Consider the following 25,840-nt stretch of genomic DNA (forward strand, 5'->3'; position numbering starts at 1 on the left):
TCCCTACTTGTTTATGAAAAGACACGTATTGTCCTTTAAGAAATGGATTGATCCAAATTGAGTAATTATTATATAGTGATTCGCTTGTGGCTATTTGCTACAACGTGGAGAAAGAATCAGAACTGCAAATAATCATCGCTTCCACCTCGGCGGCCCAGTCACGCCATTTTTATAAACCAGCAAGGGTGCTGGGATTGAAGAAGGACATGAAGCTCAAGATCTTGGCGCCCGTGGTGGATGGCATGGGATTTCTCCAAGGTCCACGGGCCATTCGATGGTACATTTCAATTGCCGAAGACTAGCCACGACGGACCAAATGGTGGCGGAAGGCTAGTGCCTGGGGCAAAGTCCTGATGACAAGCGTTGCGTGTGAACAGATGGGAGAATCATATTGATCTGTTTCTGAATTGAAACGGCGTGTGAATAAGAGTGCTTTTGATGGGCGTTTTGGTGCCCGCGGCGAGCCGCATTATCACACTTCCTTGAACTTGGACTGATGGGCGTGAATAAGTGGCGACCAGGGGAAGTGACCAAGCGGGACAGTGAAAAAACCATTGCTCTTGTCGAAAATACCAGCGAATGCATTATACCAAGCTGCAAAGGCAGCCAAGAGGCCGAAAATTCCACCGGCCTTTTGCACCGTGGCCATTATTTCGCCCGTAGCGCCGCATTGGAGGTTTGCGATTCCCAGTAGGAGGTAGTTCATGTCGAGGAAGAAGAATAATAGAAACATGGCAAGACTCGATTTGAGTGTGCACAGAAGCATAATTGTGGTGAAGATGAACCATGCCTGGAATGACAGTTGTTAGTAATTGTCCAATTCAGCTCATTTTCGTCGCAGGGCTTGCTTACAATCATGAAGAGCCCCATCAGCATCTCACTCTGGCAAACCTGAGTGACAGTTTGTGCTGTGACTTTGGTTCCATCGAAATTAAGCAGAGCGAAGGAAATCCAGTATGCACCATAGGAGCAGAAAGATGTAGCGCCAAATGTATTTCCAAGAGCCATTTCCCTGCGAATGTTATTTCACGGCCAATGGGTCAAGGGAGGTCATGCATGCGGTCAACGAGACTCAAAGGTGACATACCACATTCCGACAAGCACTTGGATGATGCCTCCGTACGCGAGTGCCGAAGAAACATTTTCACCCGCGACTGGCACCCCGGCAAAGACACTCATGCCATTTGAAAGGAATGCCGTCAGGGCAAATCCACAGAGGCCGAGAGGAGCTGGATTGCCAAATTTGCGGACCTCCGAGGGTGGAGGAGCTTGGTCACGAGGTGGGGGCATTTGGTGATATTCTGGGGAATGGGGGCGGGTATGGGGATGGACAAGAGAATAGTCATGGCCGGTTTGTGAGCCCACGGGTGTTGGGCTCTGACTGTCCAAACACGTCTGACTGAATGCTTTGGTATCAGTCTGGGGCTGTTTCAGCTCCGCGACGTTAATGATCTGCTCCATTAATAAGATATTCCTCGAAAACAAACAGGTAAGTAAACGCTGGGCTAGAATATGATTAATGGAAATGGCCAAAAGGGGAAACGCGAATGTAGTTGAGGTTGAAGAATATAGAGATATCACTAGTAGACCCGGGCATTTCTTGGTAAATATCTACCCAAGGACATAGACCTCACTAGTGCTATTTTCGTGCCCAACGCTGGAAAAAAACCAGATTTTGCCACTAAAGCGCAAGGACTTCATCATATGTGTAAAGGAAAACGGCGAGGCCCGGGGATAGCGTCATGTGCGCAGCTTGAAATGGTTAGTTGAAGCTAGCGAGTATGTTTTCCGGAGATGACCCACCAGAACAAGGGAAATCTTCACTATGATAGGTCCCGGATACCAGGGATTGAACTAAAGAAAGCTAGGCCGCGGGTAAGGCCGCGACGACCTCGAAGCATATCGGACAGATTGACGAATGGAAAGACCCTCGCCTAGGAAAGGTGGGCTAGACCATTGTAGACCACCACTATGACATGCATCACTAGATTTATTGAAATCTTCGATTGATCGTGCAGACTCTTGACTGTCATTTGACAATGTTGAAGGCTTGATTCTGGACAAAAAGGGTGAATACCCTTGAGGCATGCGTTTCCCGAAGGACCAAGTTGTTGCGAGGACAAAGGATCATCCGCTCTCTGGACTGAAAGATACGGGATATGGGCGCGCTCATACACGCGCTGATCTTAAAAAGAGAATTTTTGACGTAATTTCCCTAAATTCTCCGAGTCCTCTTTTCCAACATGACCAAAACACTCAACTCCCTGCAGAGTTCGCGCATAAAACTTGAGTTCAGCCCTGGCTATGACCCAATTGCGAGTCACCAGGGACTTGAATGCATCAACATTGACCTCTTTCTTTGCGTATTGTAGTTTTCAAATTCATCATTGAAACTTGTTGTGAGTTGAGGTTGGACGGAATTTGCGGAGGCCGGCGCACTCCGCAAAAAGGGGACGAGCCCCACAGGACCCCATGGCACCGTTGACACCGAGCCAATCGGCGTTCGCTCTGAACTATACGATCAGTCGCTATTGGGAAGCTTGGCCCGATGGGAGAAATGTTTCGAGGGGTTTTACTAGTACCATCTTGGACTTGGCTTCCTATATTATGTTGAAGAATATGCTTGACCATTGCGCGTTTGCAACCTCGGAAAAGGCTTGATACTGGCGCATGCAATCTTCAACATAGTACTAGTATTGGATGGGGAAAATTAGACTTAGTTTACTCCGAACAGGGATTTGCATAAAAAGTGGGTTATGTCTCCACGTCCAGGGTCACGGTGTCGATAAGATTAATTTTGTGGATGATTGAACCCGCCCATCTGGAACTAGAACTCAAGGCTCAACTAAATACTCCTTTCTCCTGTAGCCCTGGAGGCCAAGGGCCAGAAGTAGTTGCTCTCGAGTTGACAGTGTTCGGTTTTCAACTTGAAGGTTATTGGATGGGGACGAACTTCGATACCGGGGATCACATGGGTTTTACGGAGACAATATACTCGTCGAATGATATTTTTAGTAAGATAGTACTTAAGACTTCCAGTTGCTTCTCCAAATGCCGAAGAAATGTGCAGAGATGCGAAAGAGCGGTCATCGCTACATGAAGAACGCCATTGACTGAGAACTTGGCTAGATCGAAATGGTCGAAGATCCAAAAGACCTGCAATGCATCATGGATTTTCTACAACTCTAAAAGCATTCTGATAATGAAGCGACAGAATTACGGCCTCAGGCTGAGATAAGGTAGCCACTATCATAAGCAACTAACTAGTTAGTCCCTAGGTACCTACTAGTAGTATCTAACTCCATCGGCAATCGAAACAAGAAAGAATGACACAGGTACTGGAAATCTCTTGCAACCTGAGAATTGTACTGAATGCTACTAGGATTTCTATGAAACTTGAACTAACCCATATACCCGGCCATGATACTGGCAGATCCAGTTCTATAAATACTGAAAATTTCTAAAAATAACAAGCATGGAATTAAACAATAAATTAAGCATTACAAGATAGTTTAGCTGTCCCGTCGTGCCTCCCGTCGTGCCTTCCTCCGGATCAATCACAGTCCCTGCTGCCGTTCACATTCACGGTAACTTCCAATCATTTCCAAAGAGTCGCGGTATCGTCTTCCCTTACTCCAAGCCTTCAACACCCCCATCCAACCCGTTGCTTTGTTCTAATCACCAGTACATCTGAGACTGCCATCATGAGAACTAATCCCACGAACACCGGGCTTCTGTCTACATTCGAGTCATACCAGTCATTCTTCCCACTGGACCATTTCACTGATGGAATGACTCACATGGCAGAGATCCTCAACGCAGTGCAGGCTCTGACAGGCAAGCCAATTGGTGAAGTTTCCATGAAGGAGCTAATCGATTGCTATGTGATGCACAATGCTTCTAGCAACATCAAAGGCAAACTCGTTCAACTGACCTTTGAGACAACACCCTATGAGCCTTGTACCAAGCCGATGTCTTTGTTAGCCAAGATTACTATCAGCAAGCTTTGTTACAACACTCGCCATGAAGGGAAGTACATTTTCTTGAGACTGATAACCAGCCTTGAAAAAACGGGGACTGTTTTTGCCATCGCTGAGGACGAGCATCAACGAGCGATTCCGGTACAGCTGTTCAACCAAACCTCTCTTCCAGGTAATGAAGGACTGGAGATCTATTCGGCCTTTGTCGTCAAGGAGCCCCTGGTGGAACTCGTCGGGTGGGGAGAAGTTGGTATTCGAGTTGACCATGCTTCCGATCTGAAGTGCATTTCCAGATACAACGAGGATCTGCCAGTCATGTGGAAAAAGTCGACCAACGACAACCGAACGGTGGACCAGTGGAAGGGCGTAGCAAGCGAGCTATACAAAAGTGGTCTCTATGCCCAAGCAGTTGAATGGTATGCACCAGCAACCTGTTTCCCCCCAGGATTTCATGTTGCGTCTCATTGGCTAACCTCTACCAGTTACTCAAAGGCTCTGGAGTACCCATTAACCCCGGAAAGCATTCAAACAATGAAATACCACCGGGCACAAGCTCTGTACAAGCTTGGAAAGTTTGAGAAGGCCGAAATGGACCTAGCAAACCTCGCCCCTGACATGAAATCCTACGACGCAGCACTCTACCGCAAAGCCCGAACCCTTTACGACCTTCGCCGATACAGGGACAGTAGTCAGGCTCTCACCATTCTCTGCAAGAAATTCCCGAAGAATCTCCAGGCAAGTCGGATGTTGTCGGAGTCCATTAAGCGCTGCCTCGAAGAGAAAAGAGGCATGTATTCGTTTAGAGAGATACAAAACAAGGCTTTAGCCAGAAAAATCGTCCGACTGGAATACGCCACATACATTGGTCCGATTGAGGTGAGGCCTGCGAGTGTCACGGGCAGAGGGCTTTTCAGCACTCACGACATCAAGGCAGGTGATCTACTTCTTTGTGAGAAGGCCATGGCATACTTCTCTGAGCAGGATGCGAGCAATAGAATGATTTGTCGTGGATATCGCGTGGGGATGGATAGAGCAACAGCCATGCCACTGGCAAGAGTTGAACTAGTTAACGAGATGGTACGAGAGCTTTGCTTGAAGCCATCGTGGATGGGGAACTTTATGAATATGTACCATGATACTTACAAGAGCACGCTCCCCTCGTTCCGCACTGATGATGGCGAAGCTCTTGTCGATTCGTAAGTGTGCCTAGTCTTGAAAATCCACGTCGTGTTTCTAATATTTTCGCCCAGGTTTCTTGTTCACAAGGTCATGCTGCACAATATGTTGCACTCGGACACTTCCACACGTGATTCCTATATGCGTCGCAGTGCGCCCGGCCAGGGTCTGTTTGAAGAAGAAAGAAGTGACTTCGAAGTAGCTCAGGAACCCCCTTGCGGAGTTTGGCGGATGGCATCCTTTGCCAATCACTCCTGTTTACACAACGCGCAGCATAGCTTCATTGGAGATCTACTCATCATGCGGGCGACAAAGGATATCCCCGCTGGAACAGAAATTCTCATTCGGTATCGCGAGCGTGCTACTGATTTTCTTAAGGCCTCTACGTGGAACCCATTTGAAGATCGTGGCTTTTCTTGCACTTGCGACCTCTGCTCAAGCATTGATTCCACTGATGAACGAGTTCTCAGACTGAGAGAGGCGGTCCTCGTTGATTTGCGGTCGTTCATTGAAATTGTGTTTGTTGAAAGGCAAGGCAAGGTCGAAGTTCGTGATCTCATGCTCAAACTGAGCACCCTCCTTGCGACCTACAAGGACTCTGATCCTTCTCTCCCACGCCTGTCTGTCTTTGAGATCAAATATGCTATCACTCAGATTTTCGATGAGGGTGGTTTGCCCTACAATGCCGCCGGTCTGGCATTGGAATGCTTCACGAGTTTCGGCTATATCATTACTGGAGCAATTTCGACTGAGAATCAACTAGACTCTGGCCCACTCCTCATCAGAAGATGGGGCATGCTAGACTATCGCCTTGTCAAGTGCTGGTTGATTCTCGCACGATGCTATCGTCTCAAGGCTCCTCATCTTGAACGCGCTGCCAGGGAATATGCGATGTTGTTCTACAAGATGATCGTGGGTGAGGAACAGACCTTCCGCTCAACATGCAGAAAGATGCGTCTTTGATTGGTTCGGTCTTTTAGCCTGTTCTGTGCTTTTTGATAGTGTAATTTCTCTTTGGATCTCCGATATGAAGTTGAAGGTAGGAAGTTGAGGGTATGAGGTTGTAGGTATGAAGTTGAAGGTATGAAATTGAAGGTATGGAGTTAAAGGTATGGAGTTAAAGGTATGGAGTTAAAGGTAGGAAGTTGAAGGTAGGAAGTTGAGGGTATGAATTTGAAGGTATGGAGTTGAAGGTATGGTTTCTTGACTCGAAGTCACTCTTTCGTTTCCTGTTTTTCTAGTACTCATCATCATTCATTTATCTCGTCCATGGAGAACCTGAGAATCAAAGAGTCTCCTTATGCCAATGTCAGGTGCAACAGAGATACCGTAGCGTCCTAGTAGCGGCCGTCTAACTTGCTCATGCAAAATGTCGATCGGCTGATGACTACTAAGTACTAGCTTTCATATACGAAGAGATGATAGCTGGGTAGTTAATAGTGACTACTACCAGTAGGCACACATAGGCAACGGCCATTAACTGGTTAGTACTAATAAGGAAGAATAGCAGACGGCTTGGGGAATATGTGAGCAGATGAACTTGAACCACCACGAAGTCGATGACGGGTATCTAGGTATTTCGGAAGAAAGTCAAGTACATTGCAAACAGTCAAAGGGGTATTCATAAATTTGGATGAACAAGATCAGCTAGAGGCTCTTTCCCGACGATGCCTATGCCAAGAAAACAATCGACTCATGGAACGCTTCTTGCGTCCTTGATCATCGGTAGTCGTGGTCTCATTTGAATGACCGCTGCTTTGTCGGGATACACCATCGAGCGCAACTGGCCCATCGGCTTTCATAACCTCCAAGTCGTTTGAATGGCCACTCCGTCTTTGAGAAACGCTGCGGAAAATGACTGGTCCATCATCTAAATCATCCCCAAGCCCATCACCGAGGTTTATGTTCAACACTCGTGTTGATTCTGGTATTTGCTGGGCTATAATGGGTTGTCAATAATTTCATCTATTTATAAGATGATGCCTCCAATGGCGGAAGCTTACTTGTTGTGTCAAGTATTGTGGTTGGTTTCTGATCCGGCTTTCTTGATGGCAATGGAGTATCATCGAAGTACGGTCTGTATCGCTGGAAGCCCAGAAGAGGAACAAATTCGACGATCTCGTCCATGGCTACTTAGGTAGGGATATGATTATTTTGCCTTGGAGGGTCAGTTGAGTTATATGCGCGAAACAAGTTTAGATACAAGCTTGGAAAACTTTCCTACATTTATAGCGAAGGAGAAAGGAAAAGCAACTCTTCCCCAGTCTTAAAGGCCATACTAGGTTGAGTATAGTCTGACTGGCTCGTTGGGACCGGATATGCCGTCGTGCGTGCAATAATTCGCCACCGGTCGCTGTCTTAGACTCGGTCTCGAACTTCTGTGCGCAGCCCTGCGCCACGCGTTTCCCGAGATAAGGGATCGCTAGTACTGGCAGTTCTAGTGTACCTCAACTATTTCTAGTCAGTTCACACTTACCTCGATCCGACAAGGGGTTGCTTTGCTGTCTGGCCCCCCCTTCCCGCCATATCAATTTCTTTTATTCCTGCAATCCCGGTAATCCCAGTAATTCCGAACATTATGAGACTAGAGGTGCCATGCGTGATTTCCATCACTCCAGTGGTTTAAGCGACCCGTGCTACCAAGGATCTTAGTTTTTACCAGCCAAAGGTATTAGGTCCGATGCGGCGGGGGTGTCTGTTCGCCGGTTGTGGATGAGTCTCGTGAAGCGACTGGATGAGGTTGTTGCTTCCAAGGTTTACCCCGCGCTTTTACGAGAGAAAAGGGTCAAGGCATCATTCTAGCCATCTTTTGATTTTGTAGAAAAGAGATTCTCAATGTAAATTCCAGGTATCGCGGCACTTGGAAAATGAATGGCGTGCCCCTCATGCAGGCTGTCACACTACGCGAATATGCGAGTCTTGTCGCCACAGTCAGAGTTAGACTAAACCCAACCCAGTTAAATACCGAGAAATAAATAATTTACTAACCCCCTCCCCCCATTATTACAGAAGCCCTGATTTGACGAAAGGTGAAGGACTTTTGAAGAGCTAAAATACTAGGATACGCGGGATAATGCAAACACACGCCTGTTCGCAATATTTCGATATCATGGAGCTCAGCCGCTACTATCCGATATACCGAGCAAACGTGGTGAACTCTTCATCCTCCTTCAGGCGATCCCAATCCTCATCCCGAAGACAAATTTGAACTATCAGTTCACCCTTCGGAGATCGGGGCATGAAGTAGACTAAACATTCAAAGGCGGAGAAACCTGGTCTCCGAACTGCTTCCGGTTTCCCCAGCCCAAGATTGAAATCGTACTCATAACATCGAATCTTCGACCACGAGCTTGTCATAAGGTCAGATGTAGGGCTCATATTGGCCGTGAAAGAAGCAGTGCACTTTTTCTCCCCCGCGCGAGCGACGAATGTGTTGAAAGCACGCGCTTGGTAAACCAGATCTATCACATCTGGATCGAGCAGGGAGCGGAGATATGAAGCTATAGTCCCAAGAGGTTCGTCGACTACTTGTTGAAGAGACCGCCTGGCAAATGTCAGACTTTGTAACATCCCGAGATAGGAGCTGGGAACACCCATCCGGTCCCTGATATCGACCGCGCGTGAGATCGTGGATATAAGCTTTGGATCAAGCCGTGATAGACGGACTCGGGATATACACTTCCAAAGGAATGCGCACATGGTGTCATCTGTGGACACAAATGGTACTGAGGAATCTTTTATCATTGTTGCCCAGGACTTGAGTTGTTCCAGAGAGGATTTGGGGAAATTTACGCATGCCCAGGTGGCGGCCGGGAGATCGGAATCAGTTGAAGCTGCAGATTCAGTTTGTCGGGGCTTATGAACTTGGAAGTCGAGCTCCGGGCCGGGATTCCAGATATCGTAACTCTCTGGTAATAATGGTATAACCCTGCTCCGGTCCATCATGCCGACAGCTTCCTCCTGCTCTGTAAATGGGATGCCATGGCATGCCTTTGATAACAGGGCAATTATATGGTCTTGACCCGTCATGTCCGTGACATTGTGTTGTGCCACAATTGTTAAGATGAGTCCATCCGTGATGAAGTTTGCCTGAAGTGCAAGAACCGGAGCGGAACATGCTTTTAGACCCTCATCAGTCGCGGAGGCATTGATAGTAAGGCAAGGAGCAATTGCTTTTTCGTCTAGCATTCCGCAAGGAAATGCGGCTTTCCGAAGACCGTTCATTGTCGGCGCAGAGGCATCATGTTGGATGTCATGAATAATCAATGGAATCGCCCCAGATGGGACAATGCGGTACTCCTCGTTCAAATCGTCATAAATTACATTTCCTGCGATCCAGGGAAACGCCGCTGAGAGCCTTTCAAGGCCGAGCTGCAAGGTTCTCACAATATCATCCTGCCGGGAGTGGTGGGAAACGGGAAAAATGCAGCTTATCTGTGTGTAGAGCTTGTATAAAAGCGTGTGCTGACCCAGAGCATCAAGTGAGAGACTAGTTCTCATTCTGATATGGCCAATTCGTGCGTGCTTTAAGAAGAAATACAAGCCTGGCCATAGATGACTTCCGAATTCATCAAGGAACTTGCGTCTCAAGTATGTCTGATCGACTCGAGAGGGACCAGTCACGATTTACGAATCCAGTACGCTATTTCGGTTACTATATCACAGAACCTGTACCACAGCCAAAAACGTCATTTCAAGCAGGAGGGATGAAAAAGGCAAACTCTCTTGATATATCATCATACGGTTAGTATTGAATAGCACTTCATTTCAAGTGTTGCAATCGGAAGAATTGATTACCTGACTGAAAGCCAAAACAAACCAACCGTAATTCTCCAAACCTTGTGCACACCCCTCGGTGAGTATACCCTCGCAAAGCCCTAAAAGGATATCTTGCTAACATTGGACAATCAGCCATCCAACCCGAAGGCGATGAATCATCCCATTCTGTTCCATGGAGTGACCATGCTCAATAACGTAAAATTGAGTTGGTGAATGAGTGAAAAGAGGACCTCCGGGAAGTGATGGAAAGGAGAATCACGCTCAAAATTTGAGGAACTCAGTGATTGATTCACATGCTTAAATGATTTGAGGCGTGTCATTCTGGGAGTTGTGCGGCGTTCCATAGCGGCAACTGGCTCAGTGGGTTTTTAATCTAGACGTACCGCCTCAGCGGCTCCCTGTACCTCCCAGGCCTAGTTTTTATGGGGATTAACTAGGTGCACGGCAGGTGGTCAATGATACCTACTCTTATAGCCAACTCTCAAGAGCCCGTTAGATAACCTCTTGGGGTAGCGCCTGATGGTAACAAGGTGGCTCTGTAAGGTGAACCGGATATTGGGAACCTTAGTTAGTAGCTAGCAGTAAGTGGAGAACTTTTGGCTTCGTTCCTGCGACACACTGTCGGCTCATTCGGGCGATCGTATATGCCAGGGCATCCCGAAATCCAGTCTCTTCGAGTGTTGCGTAATCCAACTCGAGACCTGGACCCGGAAACGACCGTTGGAGACGGCCAGGGGTTGCCATAACAGCCACATTCAGAGGAGACAGCTCGAAGCTTTCCACTTGTATCGCATCGTCGATTGCAGTCATCAACATCCCGGCGTTCTGATCGCGGGCATAAAAGAAGTATAGAATCTGAGAGATACCAGGCCCACCTTTGATACCAAGGTCCCAAAAGGCATTTTTCAGTTCCGTCTCCTTGATTACACCATCCTGGTGGAAGATCCCTCGGAGGCGAGACATCATCGCAAGAACGGAATCAATACTCTCCGTGTCTTGGTCTTGAACGCGATTTCGGAAATCCTGCAGTGCCTCGATAATTCTGTTGATTAAAAGAGACTTGTAGTCGGCGCTGTAGTCATCAGACTGTGGGAGCTTTGGAGGGAGATAGACGTGGTGGAAAAGGTATGTGCTCTCGCCCAGAGAGATTTCCATGGTTGGTGGCTCCATTGTCACGCGTGCAATATGAGTCTTAGATAAGAATGAGATCCATGGCCGAGCAATGCGCCGTGATGCCTGAAATTAGAACTCCTTCGAGGTCAAATCGAGAGGTTGATAACTGACTTCGCGTGAATGGTGAGAAGGAACGAGAGGGATTGCGGAAAAAAAGAAGCGGAAGAAAGTGATAGTCGTAGGTAGGAAAGGTGATCTTGTGGGAGCTGAAGAGAGATAAGCATGTGAAAGAGGGTTGAGAGAGTTGAGAGTGGTAAGGCAGGAGTCGAGGGTATCAGAGAGTGGGTACCCACACCACCCATCACCCAAAATAGCCGGTAGGCGAACAACACAGGTTATGTTTGATGTTCTGTTTGAGAAGGGCTCATCCTAGTAACTTTTTGGGGGGGGTTCCGCTGCTAGAAATTCAAAAGTTGGTCTTGCCAAAATCAAGATCAGATGTAAACATACCCTGGTTGTAGGTGTATGGTGTATAGTGTAACTGTGTAAGTGTATAGATCGACCCACGGGACTCGGACCCACTTAGCGCCGCCTCCGCATTCCGTCATGCCGCATTCGATCTGCTCCTCCTCCTCCTCCTCCATTCCTGCTTCTCTCTTTGTCCTGCTTCTCTTCTCTTACTTTTTTGAATCCCTCCATCTATTACGTTCTGCTTATCTCTCCTCTTATTTTCATTCCCCTCAGCATACACCACCGTCGCCATTATGGGTGGGGAGGCTCCGCACATCGCCCCCACAGCTTCCAACTCGCTTCCCCGCTTAGCTGAACGCCCGGTCGGCCAGCGGATCACCAAGATCTACACGGACCGTCTCAAGCAATTCACTGCGACCGGCCAGTATGAAGACCAGAACCTCGTCTCCAAATACAATGAGGCCGTCAATTCCGATTCAGACCATGTCAAGCTCTCTGTTTACTCCGTCCCGACCAGGAGCGCCCGCCCTTCAAGGAGGCAATCTCACATGAATTCACCCCAACCCACATCGGTGCCTCCTTTGGTCCCAGCTGGTCCACCCATTGGATTCGTATTCGATTGACTGTCCCTGAGGATATGCGCCAGAAAGAGCGACTCGAATTCCACTGGGATGCAAATAACGAAGGATTGATCTGGTCCGAGGACGGTCATCCCCTCCAGGGTTTGACAGGTGGAGGTGATCGAATTGAATGGATCATCCCCGAAGAATGGCGGGATGGGAAAGAGCATACTTTCTACATCGAAATGGCATGCAACGGCATGTTCGGCAACGCCCCCGGGGGAGATACCATCCAGCCGCCAAGACCCGACAAGTACTACACTCTCAGCAAGGCCCAGATTACCGCTGTCAATCTAGCAGCTCGTGGCCTATTCTATGATTTCTGGATCATTGGAGATGCGGCTCGCGAATTTCCCGGCGACTCGTGGGAGGCACACGAAGCCAATATGGTTGGCAACGCCATGATCGATGCTTTCATTGCCGGTGACGGAAGCAATGAGTCCATTCAGGAGGCCCGGAAGATTGCACAGAAGTATATTGGCGATAAGGTTGACTCCTCCGATGTTTACGCCCCGGATACTGCACCATTTGTCTACGCTATCGGCCATTGTCATATTGATACTTGTTGGCTCTGGCCTTGGGCGGAGACCAAGCGAAAGGTCGCGCGGTCGTGGTCAAATCAGTGTGACCTGATGGATAGATATCCAGAGCATCGCTTCGCCTGCTCTCAGGCTCAACAATTCAAGTGGCTCAAAGAATACTATCCATCGGTCTTCGACCGTGTCAAGCGCTGGGTGCGAAAGGGTCATTTCCACCCGATCGGTGGTAGCTGGGTTGAGCACGACACGAACATGCCCAGCGGCGAGTCTCTTGTCCGCCAGTTTCTTTATGGACAGCGATTTTTCGAAAGTCATTTCGGCAAGCGATCCACGACATTCTGGCTACCCGATACATTTGGCTACTCAACCCAAATTCCTCAAATATGTCGCCTGGCTGGTATGAGCCGATTCTTCACTCAGAAGCTGAGCTGGAACAACATCAACAATTTCCCTCACACTACGTTCCAATGGGTCGCCCTGGATGGCAGCCAGGTACTGTGCCACATGGCTCCCGCGGAGACCTACACTGCGGAAGCTCACTTCGGCGACTTGAAGCGCAGCGTCACGCAGCACAAGTCCATGGACAAAGACAAATCGTCACTCCTAGTCTTCGGAAAGGGTGACGGAGGTGGTGGACCTACTTTCGGACATCTCGAGAAGCTGCGACGAGCCCGTGGTCTGAGTGACAAGGTCGGGACACTCCCACGCGTCAAAATGGGTGACTCTGTCGATGATTTCTTCGATAAGCTGGAGGCCAATGCTGCTAGTGGCACTGAATTTGCGACGTGGTATGGCGAGCTCTACTTTGAACTTCATCGAGGTACCTATACAACCCAGGCCAACAACAAACGCAATAACCGCAAGTCCGAATTCTTACTACGGGAGATCGAGTTTCTCGCAACTCTCGCCACTGTTCACAGTTTAAAGAAAGAATACAGCTATCCGAAAAAAGATATTGATGATATGTGGGAAGGCGTTCTTCTCTGCCAATTCCATGATTGCTTGCCTGGAAGCTCTATCGAGATGTGCTATGACGATTCGGATAAGCTCTATGCTGAGGTTTTCGAGACTGGCACTAAGCTGCGCAAAGATGCTCTTGCGGCTTTGGGAATCACTGGTCAGAACAGCAAGGATCTTGTTGCCCTCAACACTCTTCCCTGGCCTCGCACTGAGGTTGTCAAGATCCCCGAGTCCATGACATCCTCCAATGCATCCAAGTATGCTCTTGTCAATGGGTCCACCGGTGTGGTTCAATGCAGGCCAGTCGACTTCAAGACCACAGCATCAGTCACCGTCTCCGAGATTAATCCAGGCATTTTCCGCCTGGCAAACAGCAAACTCAGGGTCGATATCCAAGACGGCGTTATACTTTCGCTTTACGATGTTGAGGCGGAGAGAGAAGTGGTCGCAAAGGGTGGCAAGGCTGGTCAACTCGTTATCTTTGACGATAAGCCTCTTTACTGGCAGGCCTGGGATGTCGAAGTGTTCCATCTTGAATCCCGAAAGGAGCTTTCTTCCGGCAAGACGTCCATTGTGGACAGTGATCCTCACCGAGTCAGTGTTGTCACAGAGACCAAGATCAGCGAGAACAGTTGGATCAAGACGACAATCAGTCTCTCTGCCGCCGTTTCTTCCGAGTCATCATACGTGGAGTTCGAGAGCGAGGTGGAATGGCAGGAGACAATGAAGTTCCTCAAGGTTGAGTTCCCAGTCGACGTTACCAACACAGAAGCCTCCTACGAGACTCAGTATGGTATCGTCCGACGCCCAACTCATTACAACACAAGGTATAACTTTCCATATAAACATTGCCTTTCTTATCATCTTACTAACTTTATCTAGCTGGGACATGGCCAAATTCGAAGTCTGCTGCCACAAATGGGCCGACCTCTCCGAAAACGGCTACGGCGTCTCCGTTCTAAACGACTCAAAGTACGGCTTCGCAACCTGCGGCAACCTCATGCGTCTATCACTCCTGCGCGCTCCCAAGGCCCCAGACGCTCACGCCGACATGGGTCGCCACCGCATCCGCTACGCCATTCTTCCCCACGCCGGGGCTCTCGATTCTCGAACTGTCCGAGCCGGATACAACTTCAACCAACCCCTCGTCGTCGAGCAAGCCAGCTCCAATCTCTCAGCCTGCAACGCTGCGTTCAGAGCTGTCTCGGTTCGCGGTGCACCATCTCTGATTCTCGACGCTGTCAAGCGCGGTGAGGATGACGAGGACGTTTCGACCAACGACCTCCCTTCACGTAAGGGCAAGAGCATTGTTGTTCGCATCTATGAATCTCTCGGTGGAAAGGCACGTGGCACCATCCATTCTGGCCTGGATGTCAAGCGGGTCTGGAAGTGCAATGTTCTTGAGGATGATGAGGAGGAGCTTGAGGTTCGGAAGGCGGATGGTGGGTCTGCGGTTTCTATTGAGCTGAGGGCGTTTGAGGTCGCTACTTTCCGACTGCAGCTCTGATTTTCAAGATTTTTGTATGATTGCAATTCATCTTCTGAATTGTTTCATCAGCCACTGTCGTTACATGTCCAGGTACTACTACGGTCAATAAGGGGGGGTCACAGACTTTAGGTGTGCCACTGTACTGCTACGACTGGCAGAGTAGTACTGGTAGCTCCCGAGATAATTTCGGAAACATACTTCTACTATCTTACGAACTTGAACCGTCTGAATACTAGTAACTACTAATACTAGTAGTACTAGTAGTACCGGGGTATGGATGCCACTTGATTTCCCAGGTGCTGCCCAATTTTCCGGGAAATCGCTCGCCCGGGATAGAAGTTGAACCACTTGAAGTTCCAAGTTGGTTGGGAAATGACAAAGTGCCGTTAAAATCGAGTCAGGCTCGTTTGGAAATCATGGATCATAAATAGAAACTCGAGAAAGATCCAATACCACCCTCCACTAATATACAAGATCACCATATAGTGATTGCCCGACGCCGAAGCTCTATTCAACACACAAACTCCAAAAAGTAGCACCATAGACCAGCAAACTCCCCCCATAGAAAAATATGAAATGCAACATTGGCCCTTTTTAGCATGATAAATCAGACACCCCTTCTAATCCCGCCCATAGCTGACCTTCAACCGTTTCGCTGGCTTATCCTCGTCCGAATCTTCGGTCTGGTTCTTCCCCTTTGTATTCTTTGATCCACCGGATGCCTTCTTCTTATTCTTCGACGAGCCGCTGCTGACGTTCTTCACGCCCGACGCAGAAGCTGCGTCCCCATTGCTCTTATTTGAGGGTGCGTTTGGACCTGGTGTGGATGTTGGGGTCGCGGCATGCGAGGGTGTTGTTTGGACGGATGATGGGCCGGGGGGAGTCCTATCGATGCGCACGATTAGTATCTATTTCATTTGGATCTGAGATGAAGTATCATCGCGATCGGCATCGCCTCTCTTCTCAATCACGTACCACCATGTAACTGGCCGAGCTCCGGGAGAAAACCCGGTCGGACTCTGTAACTTGTGCCTTGCGGCGTCCACCTGCGCCGGATCCTGAGACTTGAGACCTGATGCGCCGAGACTGGAACCACTTGCGGAGCCTTTGATATAGTTGTCGAATCCTTTGATGATGTTTCCGGCTGTTGTTTCTTCGAGGTATGATTGCTCGAAACGGAAGATTTGGTCTTCGAGTTGGGACTAGGATTCGTGATTAGCATGCGTAGCTCCCTCTCTCTTTTCACATTTCCGAGAAGGATTCCACCGCCGTAGCGCGTTCCATTAGATCATGCATCATTCGATTGCAGAGACCGAAGGCATTGCCTTGATGGATGGCGCGCGCGACGGTGGGATTCGTCACTCACCATGCTCTTATCCATCAAACGCTTCTTGCTAATTGTATCCCGGAGGTCTCGACGCAGTTTCTCGTAGTATGGAAGTCCGCGACTATTGACATTTTGGTCGGTTGGCGCATTCGGGGCCCCTGTGGTTGCGCCGTTGGCCGGTGTAGCGGGCGCGTTGGTTGTGGGTGCCACTGCCTGAGCGGGGGCAGTCTCGGCCATAGTGTGTGTATTTGTGTGTGTAGCTGTAGATAGGGTTGAATTGGTGGAGATTTGGGGTCGGGATAGGTGGTGGGATGTCGTGGAAAAGTGATGGTTCGCAGATCGGATGCAGCAATTGCGGGATTCCACTCAGGTCGCGATGAGCACTGCAGCTTATCGGTGTTTGCCTGGTTTGCACCCTCTGGTGGTGTCACATCGTCGGTGTTTACATCTTCATCACTCGTCTTACTGCTTTGCTTCGGTCACTTTCACTTCTCAGATCTCTGGAACCTTTCGCTTTCGATTTACGATTTTCGATTTCCCTCGTTGAAACCGCATCTCACTCACGATGGATCACTCGATGCATGCTATGCACGACATGGACCATGGACACAGCGGCCATGGCGATATGGACATGGGGGATCAGTGCAGCATGAACGCAAGTCCCCTCTTGATCAAAGCGATATTTGCTCAGCATAGCTAACTCTGCTCCTTTAGATGATTTTCACCTGGTCCTCGAAAAACCTCTGCATCATCTTCCGCCAGTGGCGCATCACCGGCCCCCTCTCCCTCCTCTTGTCCCTCATCCTTATCGTCCTCCTCACGGCTGGCTACGAGGGTGTACGACATGTAACCCGCAAATACGAAGCTGCCCATAACCAGCGCTTGAATGCATTTGTTGCAACGACCAGTTCGTCAGGTAGGTTTTCCCTCTCTTTTCCTGGCCCCCTCTTTTCCCCTCTCGGCGGACAATATCGGGGGATATGTGGCGATGGCATGGCGCGGGTAATCTGAGACAACTTGACGGGTGATGTTGGACGGCGGTGATGTTTACACATTAGCCCCTCCCCTCTATTTCTGGAGTCCTGGTTCAAGCTCTCATTCTTCTTTGCTTTGCAGACAATGGGATTCCCCGGCCCGTCACCGCTGACCTCCCGACCGATGCGTTTCAACCCGTTGCTGGCGAAGGCTCACCACTGCTTGTAGGACGGGATAATCGAGCTGCTGTTGCTCGGCGGGGAAAGCTTACTCTGGCTGCGCTGTATGCCATTCAGGTGTTTTATAGTTTCTTCATTATGTGAGTGTTTCTACAGAGTGATCCGTGGTCTTTCAAAATAGACCCCTCCTAACGCTTTGTAGGCTTCTGTTCATGACTTATAATGGCTCGGTTATGCTGGCTGTTGCTGTGGGTGCATTTGCTGGGTATTTGGCTTTTGCCGACGATGGAACCTCTGCGCAGAAGACTGTTGCTTGCCACTGATCATTATCATCTATTCCGTAATGGCGTTGTGGTTCTTTCATAGCACGAGCGAATATATATCGCTCATACCTAGGTACTCCATCAATCTACCTTATCGTTAATATATATTCCAATCTCTTCATGCAAGTAATTAGTGGGTCCGAATCTCCGTTTCCATGGATCATATTGAAGTTGCTTGGGCTCAAGTTCATTGCGTCGTATGCATTCAAGGCTGTGTCTGTATTTATGCAAGAATATAGTAGGAAATAGAACCAAAACCTCTCAAACCGGGCATGGTTCATATGCAGTCGCCAATATTTCTATGCGTCATCACTCATGGAACTTCGGCATCGCTGTCGTCGCCGAAACCAAAGCTGAAGCCTCCTTCAGCACTTTCGCTTTCAGGCTCACCTTCCACCTTCCCATGAACAAGCTCCTCCCACTTGCGCTTTTTGCCATCTGCCTTCCGTTGCAGCTCCTCGAGTGCCTCCTCAAGGAGCTCGGGATATGACTCACGCATGCCGTTAACAAATGTTTCATAAGGGTTGGCCACGTTCTTTCTGAAGCCGGAGACTTGGTCGGCCTTATTAGACATGAAATCCAATGCTGCTCCGAGATGCGCCCGGGGGATGAAGTTCTGCGTGATGGCGATTGATGGTTCCAGATTCACCACCAGATGCCACCAGCCCGATGGAACGTGTAAAATCTCACCCTCGCCACAGATACCTTCCATACAGCCCGCAGTTCGTCGGGCCTCGGCGTGGAAGTTCAACAGCCACTCGGCGATGCTGAGTGGCGAAGTGACCTCGCTCATGTCATCCGATACGTATACACCAGGAGGCGGGGGTCGCTTGTCGCCAGACGGGAACATGATCCAATATTTTGGTCCGCGGAGGACGGCATTCCAGGCGCTTGTGGCGTTGGGATCCTTGTGGAATTTACTACCCGATCGCTCGGGTCCGACAATCAGCCACTGGTGATCGGGCCGGTCGCTGCCTACCACCGAGAAAAGATCCTCGGCGAAGCAGGCTGGTGGCCAGTAGGAGGCGTTGGGAGTTGTCTCGGGAGCACCGACTGCCAACCCCATTTTGGAAACGAAGCCACGATCAAACAGGTACAGAGGGCTCTCGTCCGAGTTATCGGCCATGTAATCGCCGTACGTTCGTAAGGGCCAATCGACAGCCTCAGCGCGGAATGTGCCCTGGCCATATCGGCCCAACAAGGTGCCGACCGTCCAGTCCTTGTAGACGGGCCAAGACTTGACGGGTTCGGTCAAGACGAAGGGAGTGTCGGCCCATTTCTCATGGAATTCTTCCGGGGAGAGGTCGGCGAAACGGGGAATTTGGTTGCGCAGAGGGATCTTGGTCACATAGGGATCCAGATTGATGTGTGCGCAGCTGAAAGGCTGGTAGAGTGCATCAGAATAAAGATGGGAGCAATCAACGGTGGGCACCTTTGTTGCGGGTAAATTGAGATAAGTAGATCTCCAGGTACCCCTCCATGTAAAGTTTTCTGGATGTGACCTGTAATATTGTCAAGTTAGCAAGGGTCTCTTCAGGGCTGATGAAGCAGTCGCTAGTTGAGCCGCATCCACTTGGCTCCGCTCTGCCCCCACGAGGATATACTTCCGCGGCTAGACCTCAAGCCATTTCCTCCACAGAGCGCTAGCTGCCAGCGTTTGAACATGTAACAAAAAAAAAGGAAGATATCTTACTCAACGAAAAGCGCTTTCCAGATTTCTTCAGCCCGGGTGAATGCATAAAAGGCCTTGCATGTGCGGCCAAGACGTAGTAAACTGTGGCCATCCAGACCTTCCAATAGTATCAAGATTAATTCATCCGGAAGTAGTTTGAATGATCCGATAGTGTCGCGCAAACTCCATGTAGCTAGTAATGCATTTCCACTAGGTTTAACACCCAATGGATGAGATGGGATAGCTTCTTTGTGATCATCGTGATCCTCTTGGGCCGGTGGATAACTTGGTAGTGTTGTGATGTCAGGCATTGTTCCCACCCCTTCTTGGTTTAGGGCTTCAAGATTTTTTTTTCTTTGGGGAGGGGGTTTTTTCTGCCGGTCCGAGCGCACCCCAACAGCCACGATCACAACCGATGTGAAAAGTGGTGAATGAGAGATGAAGTAGGGAGAAGAAAGTCGTAGGAAGTGAACAAGAATAAAGAGAATGATCTCACATCGCCAGAAGGGAAGGAACGATGGGCAAATCGTTGTTTCCTCGCTTGGAGGTGTGAGCCAAATAGGGAAGGCGGTAGGGTGACCCGCCCACCCACCTTTTGGTGAAAAAAAAAAGCGTCGTAGCAAATGGCGGCGCCGGTTGACGATTTTTTCTTTCCTCTTACAACCGTGTCTCCATACACATCACCACCACCACATTCACTTCCCACCTAGTATTCAACGAGCTCTTCGCTTTAGAAGAGTCTTTGATACTAGATCCTTAACGCAGCGAACTTCCCCCACGGGCAACGTTCGCTTAATTCTCCCCCACCAGATCACAGCGATAAATCGCCTGTGATCATCCACCTCTACCGCCAACATGTCGAACGACAAGGGTCTTGAGGACCTCGCTGAGGGTATGTGAAATATCCTCTCCGATTTTTCCTTTTTGAATGTGTGGAATACTCTTGTCGCGCTGCCCTGGTTGCTCGCGACTTTGGGTGGCGACGTCAAAGGGGGATTCAAGAAAATTGAGATAAGGACCAGAACTAGAACCAGAACTGACAATACTTGCGCTTCTACAGGTCAGATCGAGTCTAACTACGATGAGATCACCGACTCCTTCGACGCCATGGACCTGAAGCCCGAGCTGCTTCGCGGTATGTGATATCCCTCGGCGCTTTTTCTCGCCCGTGGCGGGGTATGCAGAAAATTCCTAACTATCAATCCCAGGTGTCTACGCCTACGGTTTCGAGCGTCCCTCCGCTATCCAGCAGCGCGCCATCATGCCCATCATCAAGGGTAAGTTTTTACCCCCTCTTCAACCTCTCTCCGTTGAGAGATTTTCCCAACTTCAGTGCCTAACGGACGAAATTCAGGCAACGATGTCATCGCTCAGGCTCAGTCCGGTACCGGAAAGACTGCCACTTTCTCCATCTCCGCTCTGCAGAAGATCGACCCCAACCTGAAGGCTTGCCAGGCTCTGATCCTTGCTCCCACCCGTGAGCTGGCTCAGCAGATCCAGAAGGTTGTTGTTGCCATTGGTGACTTCATGACCCTTGAGTGCCACGCCTGTATCGGTGGTACCAACGTCCGTGAGGATATGACCGCTCTCCGTGAGGGCCCCCCAGGTCGTTGTCGGTACCCCCGGCCGTGTCCAGGATATGATCCAGCGTCGCGTCCTCCGCACCGACCACATGAAGCTCTTCATCCTCGACGAGGCCGATGAGATGCTGTCCCGTGGTTTCACCGAGCAGATCTACGACATCTTCCAGCTCCTTCCCCAGTCCACCCAGGTTACCCTGCTCTCCGCCACCATGCCCCAGGACGTCCTCGAGGTCACCACCAAGTTCATGCGTGACCCCGTCCGTATCCTGGTCAAGAAGCAGGAGCTTACCCTTGAGGGTATCAAGCAGTTCTACATCGCTGTTGAGAAGGAGGAGTGGAAGCTCGACACCCTGTCCGATCTCTACGAGACCGTCACCATCACCCAGGCCGTTATCTTCTGCAACACCCGCCGCAAGGTCGACTGGCTCACCGACAAGCTCACTGCTCGTGACTTCACTGTCTCTGCCATGCACGGAGATATGGAGCAGGGCCAGCGTGATGTTATCATGAAGGAGTTCCGTTCCGGTTCTTCCCGTGTCCTGATCGCCACTGACCTTTTGGCCCGTGGTATCGATGTCCAGCAGGTTTCCCTGGTCATCAACTACGATCTCCCCGCCAACCGTGAGAACTACATTCACCGTATCGGTCGTGGTGGTCGTTTCGGTCGTAAGGGTGTTGCCATCAACTTCGTCACCGCTGACGATGTTCGCATGCTCCGCGAGATCGAGCAGTTCTACAGCACCCAGGTTGAGGAGATGCCCATGAACGTTGCTGACCTCATCTAAACTCCCTAACTCCTTTTATGTCTTGATGCGGATTACGATCGCAGAACCTGCGTCAAAAGTGGCTTTCTGTGTTTCCTAACGCATTTCCGCTCGCAGCTGGCCTGATGGGGGTTGGCCAAAGGCCATCCCCTACTGACATCGGGTCACTTGTTATGGTTTCCTATGTCCCTGCACCCACCGGAGATGTGACACGTTTCTGCGTTTTTGCTGTCACGGTTTTCCTTTTACTGCATTTTTCTCCGTTACCTCTGTATCTAGCTCGCTCTGATTGGTTAAGGATGCCCTTTATGATACTTAATCGAATAGATCGGGCCAAAATGTTACTTGTTCCTCACGGTGTTGTCCTAGAGTAACCTTGAATGTTTTTTTTTTCTGTTTCCAGTTTATTTTCCATCGGTTCTAATTTCCTCGTAGTCCATCCTGCCTGTATAGCCTGTTTCCTGTTTCCCCGTTGCGTAGTCCTCCAGGGCTCGTACTAGGCAAACTTCCCAGCCGCGGGTATGTTTACCTACCGCGACTTCCATCTCGCTTTCCAACCACCCACATACTTCTTCGCTCGAGTTCTTCACTGGTCTTCTTCCAAGACTTGCCATTTCCCAAGGTAGTTTGATCTTACTTTAATCCTTTCAATACTCATCTAACCAATCCCCCCAGCTACCACCTTGAGGCATCTCAAACGGCAACCACCATGGCTTGGGATCCTGCCCAAGTGAAGCCCTCGGCGCTTCTCTGGACCTACGAATTGCAACGCGAGCAGGAGGCCTTGACCCAGCATATGAAACAGGCAAAAGATCAGATTGAGAAAACCGAGGACCTTGTCGGTCACCTTTCAACCTGCCTGAAAGATCTTACGGTTATTGTCGCTTCGATTGCCACGTCCCTCAACGACCAAACACCCCAGGGCCAACAGCGCCTGCGTCGCCTTCAAACCGAGCTCAATGAGATCGTCCTCCCCGTATACGACAGAGCCAAAACAATCGTCAATCGGAACGAGATCTTACTTGCTACAATCGCCAAGCTCCGAGGTCTACACAACACCGCGAACTTCGGCACCACTATCACTGCACCGAAGGCACCACCCGGTCTGGAGCCCACTTCACCGAAGACCTCAGCCATTCCCGAACCCACTACACCAGAAGAACTACTCGGTCCCACTGGACGGAAGGCATGGCCAAAACCCAAGCCCGATCCAAATAAAGAGTTCGCATCGTCCCCAATAACCCAAGTTCTTCTCGACCTCTCACGTTCCGGCACCGACCCAAGCAAATACAAAGACGCCGAAGCCGTTCGCATCGAAAAGCACGCAATCGCCAATATTCTAAGTAGGGAAACCTTTGATAGGAACGTGAAGAAGTTTATTCACCAGAGGAACCGCCCAATCAGTGAATACTTTGACGAAGCCCACGAATTTCGACGCCGGTGGTCGATCGCCGTATACGGCAACGGGCCTACAAAAGATACCAACGATGCTCTCATGATTAGTTCCTTCATCGCCGGTCTGGACAGTCCTCTCTACCGACGACGATTCAAACACTGGCTGCGCAAGGAACACTGGACATGGAATTTTGTATGTCACTTTACGCAGATATTGGTCATGGAGGAGGAGTATATGGCTAAGCAGGAGTATGCGATGGATCATCAGCTTGAGGATGGGTCTGTGCTTTTTCCGGATGGGGAGAGGTGTTACCGGTTTAGTTATTTGCCGCCCATTACGGATGAGGATCTTACTTCGAGTGACATTTATGATGATTGAGGGTTCGTTGTGGGATGGTTACTATGGGCTATCAGATTCGGTAATTGAAGCAGCTCACTATGTCGCGTGGATATCTCGAGGAGCGTTCGGTTTTGGAATCCAGGAAACCGTCTTGGCTCTGAAGGTAGTAGTTAGCAGCCAGCGTGGATATCTTGAGGAGCATTTCGGGGTGAGAGTTTAGGGAATTGACATTATAGCTATCATTCCTATGTATCGTTTTTATATGTTCAATTAGTGACGAGCTTCTATGTATTTTCAATAGCGAAAACCTTAGTATTCTTACTTTCCAAATCAGAAGCTATTGAAAGAAATACGGTCAATAATACCTAGGGGCTACGAATTCCTGCAGAAATGGAGCTACTGCACAGGCCTATATTGCAATTACCAGTGGTATTTATCTAAGTATTTCTTCCCTTCAATTTCTCTTTGGACGTAATAACCACCTGGGCACTACCAGTCATACAATCTCTGTGGATTTTCCACCATCAGAGTCTTCCACTCCTGATCAGACAACCACGAACGTAAACTTCTCAACCAAGCCATATCATCAACTTCCAGATATGGAGCCTCCTTCAAAGCCTCCTCCCTCGTACGAACCTTCATTAAGGGCGTATGTGGCCTGTCAACTGAGATTAGCATTTTTTCAAACTGCCAAATTGAACCCAAAAGACAGAGACGGATACATACCAATCACTTCCCCACAAAATCTGCTGGGGATTAGCATCAAACAAAGCCCTGACAAGCGGCTTGAGATCTTCGAAATGCGGCGCCTGGGTACTAACCCGGTATGGCGCACTTATTTTAACAAAAAGATGCCCTTTGTGAACTAGGTCAAGAATATCCTCAAACCCGGGTTGCTTGGTAACATCGGCGTCAACATCTCCCTGAATCCCGGTCCCAGTCGATTCAGATAACATGCTTCGACCCTTGAGCAACGCGAAATGATCCGTCACCAGCCTAATCCCCCTCGCCACAACCTCATCCTCAATAACAGGTTTCAATTCAGCCCAGAATTCCGGGTGCGTGTGGGTAAACGCCATGCTCCAGCCGGTACAGTGGCCGTCCAGAGCCCGGGCATGAGCGGTGAGTGCGAGCTTCTGCAACTCGACATCGTGCATTGCGTTGTAGCGGTACATGTTGACTCTGATGCCGCGGACGCCATTTCTGTGGAGATTGGCGAGTTCGGCCGGGGTGGTTGTTTCAGGGTCAATTACGGCGATGCTTCGCGTTGTTGTGGGGCCGAGGTCTTGCGTGAATGTGTGTAGGCATGTGCTGTCCGCGCCGTAGGAGAGGCCGTGGGTTAGAACTGAGTTTGTGAGGCCGATTTTTGATTTGAAGTCGGTGTATTGTTTTATTGTTGCGGGGGGTGGGGTTAGGTGGCGGTTTGTGTCATAGGGGAATCTTGAGGCTGGGAGTTTTAATGTTAGTTCTCTGTTATAGGGATGTATTGGGAATTTTCCTGATTGTTTCGGATCGAGGTGAAAGAGTGTCTTACGTTCGAAGATGTGGTGGTGGACGTCCCATCCGCCATCAGGGAAGAGTGGCGACGACATATTTGGCTTGAGAATCTCCAGGTTCAATTTGTTTATTGAATAGACGTGGGACTGCTTAGGAGTCTGCTGGATCTGGTGACTGCCACAGCGCAATCAGGAGGACGACTGAGATACTCAGAGGCTGTGCTAAGAGCGAAAAGATATAAAATAAAATAAGGAGATACTCAGCCGGCTAAGATCGACCCCGGAATCCAATAGCAGGAAAAGGAATGGGCCAACAGACCGAGAGTAGAGACCCGGGGCAGAGGCCCGGAGTGTCCCATTCATGCCTGGCATAGGAATATTGCGAGATTTGGATTTTTGGGGGTCACCCCAGGGTGGATTTTGTGAGTATCACGAATGGCGATACTCTGGAGCGCTCCGGGTGGGTCTGGAGCGGTCCGAAACGCGGACGCATCTTGACCAAGGCCACCCTCTCCTTGGAAATTCCCATTCTGATCCTACTCCTTTTCTCGGAGACATTCCGAAAGGAAAGGATATGCTGCGCACCTCCGAGACCGTGGTTGTCCCGATTGCGAATTCGCGATGTCGGACTGCTCCCATCCGTATCGCAGAGATGAGCA

The 25,840-nt window shown here is 49.6% G+C and overlaps 11 protein-coding genes across 11 annotated transcripts; 5 read left to right on the forward strand and 6 right to left on the reverse strand.

Moving 5' to 3' along the window:
- Positions 1 to 472: 472 nt before the first annotated feature.
- Positions 473 to 1,461, reverse strand: N7533_001137 (acetate uptake transporter family protein; the record flags this gene model as incomplete). Its single annotated transcript, XM_057097787.1, has 3 exons — positions 473 to 790; positions 853 to 1,012; positions 1,088 to 1,461. The coding sequence occupies 3 exons, from the start codon at positions 1,459 to 1,461 to the stop codon at positions 473 to 475; spliced, it is 852 nt and encodes a 283-aa protein (XP_056966280.1).
- A 2,243-nt stretch (positions 1,462 to 3,704) lies between these two features.
- N7533_001138 (uncharacterized protein) lies at positions 3,705 to 6,119 on the forward strand (the record flags this gene model as incomplete). The annotated part of the gene is made up of 3 exons (XM_057097788.1): positions 3,705 to 4,396; positions 4,463 to 5,176; positions 5,231 to 6,119. The coding sequence occupies 3 exons, from the start codon at positions 3,705 to 3,707 to the stop codon at positions 6,117 to 6,119; spliced, it is 2,295 nt and encodes a 764-aa protein (XP_056966281.1).
- Positions 6,120 to 6,799: 680 nt separating this feature from the next.
- Positions 6,800 to 7,283, reverse strand: N7533_001139 (uncharacterized protein; the record flags this gene model as incomplete). The annotated part of the gene is made up of 2 exons (XM_057097789.1): positions 6,800 to 7,095; positions 7,160 to 7,283. The coding sequence occupies 2 exons, from the start codon at positions 7,281 to 7,283 to the stop codon at positions 6,800 to 6,802; spliced, it is 420 nt and encodes a 139-aa protein (XP_056966282.1).
- Positions 7,284 to 8,282: 999 nt separating this feature from the next.
- On the reverse strand, positions 8,283 to 9,656 carry N7533_001140 (uncharacterized protein; the record flags this gene model as incomplete). Its single annotated transcript, XM_057097790.1, has 1 exon — positions 8,283 to 9,656. The coding sequence occupies one exon, from the start codon at positions 9,654 to 9,656 to the stop codon at positions 8,283 to 8,285; it is 1,374 nt and encodes a 457-aa protein (XP_056966283.1).
- Positions 9,657 to 11,812: 2,156 nt separating this feature from the next.
- ams1 (alpha-mannosidase) lies at positions 11,813 to 15,145 on the forward strand (the record flags this gene model as incomplete). The annotated part of the gene is made up of 3 exons (XM_057097791.1): positions 11,813 to 12,016; positions 12,037 to 14,465; positions 14,521 to 15,145. The coding sequence occupies 3 exons, from the start codon at positions 11,813 to 11,815 to the stop codon at positions 15,143 to 15,145; spliced, it is 3,258 nt and encodes a 1,085-aa protein (XP_056966284.1).
- Positions 15,146 to 15,747: 602 nt separating this feature from the next.
- Positions 15,748 to 16,691, reverse strand: N7533_001142 (chromatin modification-related protein EAF6/MEAF6; the record flags this gene model as incomplete). The annotated part of the gene is made up of 3 exons (XM_057097792.1): positions 15,748 to 16,012; positions 16,103 to 16,329; positions 16,494 to 16,691. The coding sequence occupies 3 exons, from the start codon at positions 16,689 to 16,691 to the stop codon at positions 15,748 to 15,750; spliced, it is 690 nt and encodes a 229-aa protein (XP_056966285.1).
- A 328-nt stretch (positions 16,692 to 17,019) lies between these two features.
- On the forward strand, positions 17,020 to 17,931 carry N7533_001143 (low-affinity Cu transporter; the record flags this gene model as incomplete). Its single annotated transcript, XM_057097793.1, has 4 exons — positions 17,020 to 17,109; positions 17,169 to 17,370; positions 17,571 to 17,748; positions 17,811 to 17,931. The coding sequence occupies 4 exons, from the start codon at positions 17,020 to 17,022 to the stop codon at positions 17,929 to 17,931; spliced, it is 591 nt and encodes a 196-aa protein (XP_056966286.1).
- A 313-nt stretch (positions 17,932 to 18,244) lies between these two features.
- Positions 18,245 to 19,914, reverse strand: N7533_001144 (putative F-box and JmjC domain protein; the record flags this gene model as incomplete). Its single annotated transcript, XM_057097794.1, has 2 exons — positions 18,245 to 19,433; positions 19,625 to 19,914. 2 exons carry the CDS (start codon positions 19,912 to 19,914, stop codon positions 18,245 to 18,247), a joined length of 1,479 nt encoding a protein of 492 aa, XP_056966287.1.
- Positions 19,915 to 20,458: 544 nt separating this feature from the next.
- Positions 20,459 to 21,971, forward strand: tif1 (putative eukaryotic translation initiation factor 4; the record flags this gene model as incomplete). The annotated part of the gene is made up of 5 exons (XM_057097795.1): positions 20,459 to 20,495; positions 20,664 to 20,738; positions 20,812 to 20,880; positions 20,958 to 21,141; positions 21,200 to 21,971. The coding sequence occupies 5 exons, from the start codon at positions 20,459 to 20,461 to the stop codon at positions 21,969 to 21,971; spliced, it is 1,137 nt and encodes a 378-aa protein (XP_056966288.1).
- Positions 21,972 to 22,659: 688 nt separating this feature from the next.
- On the forward strand, positions 22,660 to 23,724 carry N7533_001146 (uncharacterized protein; the record flags this gene model as incomplete). The annotated part of the gene is made up of 1 exon (XM_057097796.1): positions 22,660 to 23,724. One exon carries the CDS (start codon positions 22,660 to 22,662, stop codon positions 23,722 to 23,724), a length of 1,065 nt encoding a protein of 354 aa, XP_056966289.1.
- A 450-nt stretch (positions 23,725 to 24,174) lies between these two features.
- Positions 24,175 to 25,277, reverse strand: N7533_001147 (uncharacterized protein; the record flags this gene model as incomplete). Its single annotated transcript, XM_057097797.1, has 3 exons — positions 24,175 to 24,343; positions 24,412 to 25,132; positions 25,220 to 25,277. The coding sequence occupies 3 exons, from the start codon at positions 25,275 to 25,277 to the stop codon at positions 24,175 to 24,177; spliced, it is 948 nt and encodes a 315-aa protein (XP_056966290.1).
- Positions 25,278 to 25,840: the final 563 nt, after the last annotated feature.

The sequence above is a fragment of the Penicillium manginii genome (assembly GCF_028828005.1).
Source record: "Penicillium manginii strain IBT 31320 chromosome Unknown utg000001l:1.0-3466041.0:1.0-3467806.0, whole genome shotgun sequence".
NCBI lineage: Eukaryota > Fungi > Ascomycota > Eurotiomycetes > Eurotiales > Aspergillaceae > Penicillium > Penicillium manginii.